General features: G+C 35.8%; 1 protein-coding gene across 1 annotated transcript in view; it reads left to right on the top strand.

The window, feature by feature from the left end:
• Window positions 1-619: 619 nt before the first annotated feature.
• LOC142339799 (uncharacterized) overlaps window positions 620-10,144 on the top strand; it is a 39,374-nt gene continuing 29,849 nt past the window's right edge. Inside the window, exons 1-3 of the mRNA XM_075390074.1 lie at window positions 620-771; window positions 1,140-1,370; window positions 3,765-3,972. Coding sequence (XP_075246189.1) covers window positions 758-771; window positions 1,140-1,370; window positions 3,765-3,972 — 453 coding nt within the window. The 5' untranslated portion in view covers window positions 620-757. The remainder of the gene's footprint in view (window positions 772-1,139; window positions 1,371-3,764; window positions 3,973-10,144) is intronic.

The following is a 10,144-nucleotide window of genomic DNA, read 5'->3' as shown; positions in this document are numbered from 1 at the left end:
GTTTCAACCCTTATCTTAAATTCAGAAGAATTATAAATGAAGTAAGTGTCAGATAGCACAGTGGAATAAGAAGTTGATGACACGCAATAAGTGAGTTGTTCGAACCCGTGTACGGTTGTTTCTTTTTAGTAAGAAATCGGGTGAATGCGGTGAAAAAAAATTTTCACCGCTAAAAACCGCGAATCTTACAAAAATTCACAGCTTTCACCGCATTCAACGCTAAAAGATGCGAGCGCTTTGCGTTGAAAAAAGTTTTTTTTCATCGCTATTCACCGCTAATCTTACGTTATTTTTTGACAAAACCTCGACCCGGGTAAGTGACTCTGCAGAAGTCACTTCAAAATTCTGACTAAATATCTCGAACCGCTTCGCGGTTCTCGATAAACGCCAGAAGTTCTCAGTTACTTCAAGCAGAGTCACTTAACCATTACCTGAATTTTGATAGGTTTGTATTTTTGGACAATTTGAAGGAGAAAAAACATGGTCCCCTCTGGTCTGGTACCCAACTTTGAGCCCTTTGTCGTCGTCAGGAAAAAAATTCGCTCGGTCACGTACGGGTCGTGCTGCTTTTTTTACGGAAGATTTTTGGCTGTCACTTCCACAATGAGGTTGGAAAATTGGTTTTCCAAAAATGAATGGAAAACTACAGCGGTCATTTGGGTGTTTCGCTGTAAATCATAAGTCAAACCATGAAACAATAACAGTCCAACAAAGCATCAAAGCAGTAAACAAAAAACTACCGAATCTCATTTAAAGAATGGAAGAACAACAGTAAGTGGATCCCCCCCCCCTCCCTCAAACCCCAAAGTTAAGTGGACGAACAACTTTATGCTCCCAGGAGTGTGTACTATTTTTCACATATTAACGTGCCATATAACAACGCATAAATTAAAATTGGGGAGCCTAAAACATACAGGGAAGAAGAAAATATATGCGGAAGAAAATATTTGGAGCAAACAGATGCAATATCTGTTCAATCGCCCTCACCCTAGCATAACCCCTCCCCTATCTCCTATTGCACGTGCGCGCGATTTATCGCCTAGTCAAGTAATGAAAGCATATGGTTTGCAACCGAGTTTCAAAAACGGCACTATAGCTGCAGGCGGGGTGGGCAAATGATGTTGAAATAGTCATTTCAGAAGACGACAGGTAACATTCCAGCCTCCTCCAGGACCCCGGATGCGACCAGAGTGGGAAGATCTGGTAGTTCTTCACGGAGTCACGAGTTTGTCCATCAATTACCCCCTCGAACCATTAGAGTACCCCCGGTTTGCCCCACCACTGCTAGAGTCAACACCCTACGAGTCGGGCGAGTTTGTAATAAAAGACAAGAATAATGAGCGCCTTTGGAATTATTTTTGGTTGAGCAAGTGAGTTCAGATTTGTTATTTTGCCAAGGTGCGATTTTTCATGACAATGCCATGGATTCATTTGTCAAAAAGAGAAGGAAAGATTAAGAAATAAACTAAAATCGTTTTTATACAACTTTAATATTTCTTTTATAATGATAATTAAAAACTATACATACGCAAACTTTTAAGACCTTCTCTTCAGTTGAGTGACCACATTGAAGTGACATTTGATGAGACTATGTTCGAGATTATTTATACCTGAGCATTTTGCGCACGAATTACGTAGTCCGATCATTTGGTCTCATCGGAGTCTTTTTTGAGTATGCGATCTGGACTGGGCCATTTTGGTTTTTACTATAGGGAGAGTATTGTTATATTACGCTTTTAAGTGAATTGGCTCCAAATAATGCTAGATTTCACACAGTAGCACCAAATAATTGCATGTCTTAGTTGTTCTAACTCAATTCACTTCAAAAAAAAATAAAAGTTTTGTGAAATGCCCTTACCGCAGTACGTAACTCTTACCTAGTCGTCCAGGAATAGTTATTTTGAAAGGGTTGTACTAATTCTTTTTAAATCAACTTGCAAGTTTCTGTATCCTTAGTACGTATCTTGTAAGATCTTACAAGATTTTTTTAAAAAAAATTCAAGATAATTATGCGTCGTGCAAGAACTTGCAAGATAAGTATTCATAGTACGTCTCTTGCTAAAATTTAGAAGAAATGGTAGACCTTACTTCCTCTAGTTCGAAACTTGCAAGTTCTTACAAGATAGCGATTCCTGGTACTAACCTGGTACGATTTCACACTCCCTAATACGTTTCTAACTGAAACTTACAAGATTAAGCAAGCATTGGCCCTCGTTAGTACGGAACTTGCAAGTTCTTACAAGAAAACAATTCCTCATACTAATTTAGTACGATTTCACATTCTTTGGTTTTAACCAGTGACTATTCAACCCAGGAACGAGAACAACGATAACGACAATACCGACGATTATGGACATTTCTTAAATAAGACAACAACGGTTCCAATAAAACAAAAAATAATCGACACTTATTTCATAAATTGTCGACGATACTGATAAAACGACCATAACCGAGAGTTCGTACAAAAAAAAAACAAAGAAGTCGACAATAACCGACCTAAAACGACGCTTCTTGAGTCGGTTTCAACGCTATTTTTCAACACGCATTCTCCTATATTTAGTATTTGGCTTTCGGTTTCACTATTCCATTCTGCTAGATTTTTATCTTTCATTTTTTATGTGTTCTTAATTAATTTGTGAATTTTTAGTACGACTGATTACAGGAATAATTATCTTACAAATTCTTTTAAGAACTTGCAAGACAACTATCTAGTACAACGGAATAGTTATTTCGTAAGTTACGTGCTAAATATTGTAAAATTTTGCAAGATCTTACAAGATATCTATCTAGTACAACTTAAAAGTTTCTGGCAAGATATGTATTAAACTTAGCTGGCAAGATTCGTATCGTACTGACAGTGGACGACTTAGTACGATTTAGTACGAACCTTGATAACTCTTCTGCAATGTCTGGGGTTATCACAATTCTCTGGAAGTACTTTCCATTTTCGGTTAATTAATTTCTGTGTGGAAACTACTTACATCTAATTTTAGCGTTTTTCACATTGGGCGTTAAAAGAGGGTGGGAAGTGCCCGCCAAGTTCTATCTAACTAGTTTTTGTTTTGGCCCTGGTAGACTCTAGTAATGATCCAAGAAGTGTGGTATCCGTCAATAAAACTACTCGGTCGAGTTTTATGAGCGGCATATAATGATCAATGAAACTCTATGAGAACCTAAATTAAGACCTGAACTCATGATAAGAAGATAGCATTAAAGGCCACCGCCCCTGCTGATTAATATTGTTCTATTTTTGCGGAATATTATCAGTTGTTTCGGCTGCCTCGAAAAGTGAATATTTGAGAGGATCTAAAAATGGAAGAGTTCCGCCAAACCCTAATGTTGCAACCCTCTCTTCAATAGAATTTAAGAAATCTAAGGAGGATATTGAACCATTTCATCTTTTGCTAGAAACTCATGACATAAATAACCCAAAAAATTACCATTCCCCGGTTTTGTCGTGAAAATTACCACCGGTAGTTACCAAACATGAAAATTACCACCGGTAGTTACCAAGAAAAGCAGGAAAATTGGAAGCAAAATAGTTTTACTAGCTAATTTGCTGACTGTTTGTAAATTTTACCTCTAAGTTGAATAACTGTGACCGTAAACTACCGTTAGTGCAAGAAATTTCCAACTAAGCGGTGAATAATGGTAATTGAAGGTAATTTCAGGGTGCCCGGTGTTGATGCACGGAGCCGTTTACTTGGAAAAGCTAAAATTGTTTGTTCATTTGTCATTTCTGTCATCTGGACATTATTATTCAGATCAGTTCCAGAACAATGCCAGGCATTTGGTGCTCGACCAGGTCTCTTCAGATGGCTGAAAGCAAATGCCAGCAAACTGTACCTCGGAATCATCAGGAAACCCTACGACCCTTTGAACCCAATCACGAAAAATATAGAATGTTTCGTACCCAATCAGTTTCCTAAAGATCCACAATTCACATACGTGACTGCGTTGAGCTGGGCTCAGGTGGGCAGTTTTGGATACTTTTGCCTCTTCAAACACAACATGATTCATTCTTTGGATTTTTTTGTCCCCCAGCCTCAACCACCAAAACCGCCACCAGCTCTCTATTAGTTGCACTCCGACGCGCACATGCCGCAATTTCTTTATTACGATTTATTTTTAGGATTCAATATAAATTTTTACATGATAATTTTCTGCGTGATGAAAGCTGGGGTTGCTGTATACCTGGGGTTGCATAACGTACTGTGAGGTGGGGTACAAACTAAAAAAGATCCAATCCTAAAAAAAGGAAAGCAGGGGATTTGCTTCGTAAAGATCCATAGAGATTGAGAAAAATTGTACGTACTTGAAATGAATCTGAACGGGTTTTGACCATGTCCATTGAAACGCGCATAGGTGGTATACATAAAATTAACGGCTAAGTCTGTGACCATTGACCGAAAATCTTGAGAACTTCAAAATTTGTCGTAATGATTTAAAAATGTTGAAAATGTGGTCTTGTTAATGGCCGCCCTCATCTTCTTAGCTGGCTATTATAGCGCTCCTATTTTTTTTACAATTACAAGAAATTGAATTCTATTGGGGCGCTGTCTTTTTTTTAAGATCTGTTCACACATTTTCATGATTTTTGAAGTCAAATTGGAGTAGTGATTTTGGTCACGCCGAAACAGGAAGTGGAGCGAAAAAGAGAGCAGTTTTGCGGCGTGAATTTTTGTTGCTCTAAATTTAAAGTGGAGTGAGAAAACAGTGTTTGAACAAAAATTCGCTTTCTCGATAGTGGTTTTTTGTTCACATGTGGCAATTTCACTTTGACATTGATTTTTTTCTAAATGGTTTTCCCAAGCCATTCATAGTCCGTTCTAGTTCTAGTTTTCTGTTTAGTCAATGAAAATTCCTTGAATTGAAGGTCAAGACTTGTCCTGATATGTTTTTTTTACTTCAACGAATTTTTTTTCGCTTTACCCATTTTGCCGCGCTTTTGACATTTTGCGTGAAAATTTTTTGACTTTTCTAGGCTAGTCTCACTCTTTTGTCACTCTGCTCAACGTCCTTTTAAACAGCAGCTGCTCAGCAGAGCAATTCAAAATGAAGAGAGTCAGTATAAAATATCAAAGTCAGAAATAGAAACGGGATAAACCCATAAAGCCCATTTTTAGATGCCCGGTACATGAAATTTGTTCTCATCACTTTTATTTACTATCTATAATGCTTATTGGTATTGATACTAGACCCTGTAGCCTCTCACAGAGAGACAGGAGTGTGTCGAAATGACATCAAAATAAATCGCACTTAAAGATGTTTTTATACAAAAATCAGTTTTTGTTGATATTTTCTTTTCTTTCAATCCTAATAGAGTTATGGGAATCAACGGCGGCTATTTTCCGGCAATCTGCCGGGTATGTTTCAATATTTAGGCATTTATGAAGCAGTTTTGTCCTCCAGATAGATTCTTATTACAGTTGACAATATCTCAGTGGAACCACTGGAAACTTTTTTTCAATAGCCGCGAAGCTATATTCGCTATTATTGGGAACATCGAGGTTTTTTTTACAAACCAAAGATTTTGGGTTCTATTGGTGCGCTGTGTTTTTTTAAGATATTTGCACACATTTTTCAATGACTTCGATCTTTCAAAACGGTATAAACAGGTAAAACCGAGCAGGCAGTAAGTTTTAATTAAAGCCCAAAGTGCGTTTTGTAGTCTTTTAATTGTTTAAAGTGGTGTAGCTGCTGGCATGGCCTTAATTAAAGGTTAAAATGTCATTTTTAGTAATTGTTAAACTCAAAATGGTGAAATTTTTCACGTTTTTTTGAGTTTCTTTGAGTTATTTGTTTGATTAGTCTGAGACGGAAAATTTTAAAAGCTGATGAAGATTTTTTGCGAGCTGAAACTACTTGTTATGACCATTTTAATGGCAATATGTTGTGGTACTACAAACACACACACGCAAAATGATATTAAATTTGCAATTTTTTCAAATCTTTCGAAATTTTTTTGTATTTTTGTGAGTCTGCTCCAGCTTTCGGGGCCCGAATTTCTCCTTTAAGGTTTGAAAGTAGGGTGCTGTATAGCTCCTGGTGACAATAGTGGTTTCCATTATTTTAATGCCTAGAATTTATCTTTTTCTCTATAATATCTTAAAATTTTTTCAATATTCCGAATTTTTTGTCCATATTTAATTTTTGTCAAACCTCATGGGACAGAAAACCTATTTCACGATCTGATGAAAAAAAGTACTGGTTGGTTTTTAGTGTCAATGGAATTGTTTCCAACAATTTACAATACGAACTTCATAAATTTTTTGTTGAAGTTTTTTTGAGAAAACATTTGTTTTCTTTTTAGTTTTTTTTGCCCCTGTAGCCAGATAACCTCCTCCAAGATTTGATAGTATGTTATTACATATTTGCGAGAGGCAGAGAATTGTTTTTCAACTTTTTAATAGAACAAAATTCTTTTTTATTGATTAATTTTGAAATTTTTTCAAATAACTATTGTCTTTTACCTAGTTTATCGATCTTTACGGGCCATTGAAATTTTCGGATTTTTAACTGGGTTACTGGATAGCCTCTAGAGACATGGAAATGGTGGTTTTGAAGAGATAAATATTACAATTTTCAGCTACATTTCATTAAAATTTGCAATTGATTTCAATTTTTTTGATTTGTTCTGTCATTTTCTGAGTTAATAGATACTCAAGGGCCAATTAAATTTTTTCATGTCTTGCAGATATAAAACTTTACTCAATTTATAGATCTTAATTGAAATGAACAAAAATAGATATATTCAAAGGGATCAAGTTTTGGCTTCGGGTTAAAAGCTTCAAGAGTTTCAGCAATTAGTATATTTTTGTTTAATTTGTTTTATTGTTTTAGTTTCTCAATATTTTGAGTTGATTTTCTTTGCGTTTTGGCTCACATTGCCCGTTTTATCCGCTGGTCGTCCAGAGTACATCTATTTTTTTCATTCAATTCTATCGATTGCTTTTCACGACTTATCCTGCTACGTTTTTTACAATTCAAAGAATTTGAATTTTATTGGGGCGCTGTTTTTCTTTACAATTCAAAAGAATTTGAATTGTATTGGGGCGCTGTCTTTTTTTGACAATTCAAAGAATTTGAATTGAATTGGCGCGCTATCTTTTTTGTTAAGATCTGTTTACACATTTTCATGATTTTTGAAGTCAAATTGGAGTAGTGATTTTGGTCACGCCGAAACAGGAAATGGAGCGAAAAAGCGAGTGGTTTTGCGGCTTGAAATTTTTTCGCTCTAATTCTAAAGTAAAGTGCGAAAATGGTGGTTGAACAAAAATTGGCTTTCTTGCTAGTGGTTCTTTGTTCACATGCGGCAATTTAACTTTAATTTTTACTGTTTTTTCAATTTTTTGGATCGAATTTTTTTCTAAATGCTTTTCCCAATCCATTCAAAGCTCATTCTAGGCCTAGTTTTTTAACTGAATTAAATTTTCATTTCTCGCTAGTGGTTCTTTGTTCACATGCGGCAATTTCACTTTAATTTTCACTGTTTTTTCAATTTTTTGGATCGGAATTTTTTCTAAATGGTTTTCCCAATCCATTCACAGCTCAGTCTAGGCCTAGTTTTTTAATTGAATTAAATTTTCATTTCTCGCTAGTGGTTTTTTGTTCACATGCGCCATTTTGACATTGTTTTTTTGTTTTTTTTCTTAATTTTTGATCTGATTTCTTAAAATGGTTTTATCAATTCACTCATAGTCCAATCTAGGTCTAGTTTTCTGTTTCGTCAATGAAAATTCTTTGAATTGTACGTCAGGACTTGTCCTGCTATGTTTTTTTAATTCGTCGTCTCCAACAATGTTTCTTTACTTCTTCAATTTCAGTGTCAGCTGCTGCATTGCATATAAAAATTGACGTAATCTGTTCTTCTTTTACGTCAATTGCGTGACATACATCACTCAAAAAATGACAGAACTCACGTAATGAATTTCAAATTTTATGAAGTTTTAAAAGTTAAAGATCAACAAATTTCATCTCAGTAGTGCCAAACGTATATGCCCTATTTCCTGAGTACTATATTTTTAAGTTTTTGTTTTCAATTATAATTTTTGAAAAACCTGTGTTGGGGCAATTTCCATTGAGAGCGTAAAAATGACAGTCCAAATCTAATCCAAAAAGTCTAGTGGTCTATAAAAGGACTGGGGGTCAATCTCTTGATCTTAATTCTTTAGTGGTTTCAAATCCATGGAAGGCTACAACCGTCTATTGTGGCTATTTTTCGACAGTCTGCCGGCTACGTTTGCTTAGCTGCAGTTTGTGGTAACAACAATAATGGAATTTTCTGCTATCATTTTGAAGTATCTTGTAATAAATTAAAATTTTCATATCTATGAAAATGATATTATGCTATCATATCGCAGGGAAAATGTTTTTTCTCTAGAAGAAACAGTTGCTGATATTAGTAGAATTCCAAACAAAGAAAAAATAAATCTTTGAAGCAATTTATTAGTGAAAAACAGAGTCACTTTTAGAGTATTAAAATCTGATAAGTTTGTTTTTTCTTGGAAAAAATCAATTCAGAAACACTTTTTTCTAAATTATTTGAGTCAATATAAAACCAAAAGTTTTGGATCTCTTCAGGTTCCCACTCTGCTAAATGTGTGCAAACTATTTTTGCCCCCTGGCTCACGTGCGACATTTTATCATAATGGTTTACTATTTAATGGCACGCGCCCTGTAACCGGGGCTACTTACAGAACGTGGGGAGAGGGCAAAGTCCTGTATGCAGCCCGGGGCACAGTTTTTCATAGTTCTAGACATTCGGCCAATGCAATTGAAACATCGGATTCTTTTTTCCGTTTTTGCTCCCAGTTTTGTATGCAGCTCCAGTTACAGGGCACGCCCCATTACATATTAAACAACTATGATAAAAAATCGAATCGCACGTCCGCCCGTAGATGAAAACAATATGCACCCACTTAGCTGGGTGAGAAGTTGAAAAGATCCAGAACTTTTTGTTTTTTACCTTCACTCCTATAATTTCAGAAAATATGTTTCTGAATTAATTTTTTCCAAAAAAAACAAACACATCACAATTTAAAATTCTAAATTTGAGTCTGGTTTTTATAAATAAATTGTATCAATGGTTTATTTTTTTAATATTTTGATTTCCACTATTATACGCAACCTTCTATTTTTGAGAAACAACACTATCCGTGCGATTTGATAGCATAATATTATTTTCATAGCAAAGTGGGTGCAATTTATTTTCGCGCCCAGGCGCAGGTGCGATACTTTATCTTAATGGTTTACTATGTAATGGCACGTGCCCTGTAACTGGGGCTGCATACAGAACGGGGGGCTCAATAGGAAGAAAGAACCCGATATTTCAATCGCAATTGCCAAATGTCTAGAATTATGAAAAAACTGTGCCCAGGGCTGCAAACAGAACTATCCCCTCTCCCAACGCTCTGTATTAAGACCTGGTTACAGGGAATGTGCCGCTGAATAATAAACATTTATGATAAATTATCGCGCGTGAGCCCGGGGGAAAAAATAATTTCCACCCATTTAGCCGGGTGGGAACCTGAAAAGATTCAAAGTTTTGTTTTTTTGTTGACCTTTGAGAACTAAAAAAGTTGTTTCTGAATTGATTTTCTCCAAAGAAAACGAACAAATCAGAATTTATTTTTCTAACTGTGATTCTGGTTTTTACAAATGAATTGCATCAATGGTTTATATTTTTAATATTTTGAATTCCAATATTATACGCAACCTTCTATTCTGAGAAATAACAATCTTCCTGCGATATGATAGCATAATAATATTTTCATAGCTAAGTGGGTGCAAAATACTTTCGCGCCCAGTCTCAGGTGCGATATTTTATCATAATGGTTTACTATGTAATGACACGTGCCCTGTAACTTCGGCTGCATACAGAACGGGGGGCACAATAGTAAAAAAGAATCCGATATTTCATTCGCAATTGCCGAATGTCCAGAAAAAGTTGTGCCCTGGCTGCATACAGAACCGCGCCCTCTCCCAACGCTCTCTATGCAGGCCTGGTTACAGGGCACGTGGCATTAAATAGTAAACATTTATGATAAATTATTGCACGCGAGCCCGGGGGCAAAAATAAATTGCACCAATTTAGCTGGGTGGGAACCTGAAAAGATCCAGAACTTTTTGCTTTTTACATTCA

This window comes from Convolutriloba macropyga, chromosome 5, assembly GCF_964194025.1.
Source record: "Convolutriloba macropyga chromosome 5, txConMacr16.3, whole genome shotgun sequence".
In the NCBI taxonomy this organism is placed as follows: Eukaryota; Metazoa; Xenacoelomorpha; order Acoela; family Convolutidae; genus Convolutriloba; species Convolutriloba macropyga.
Note: the sequence above shows the minus strand (reverse complement) of the source record. Positions and strands in the feature narration are given on the sequence as shown.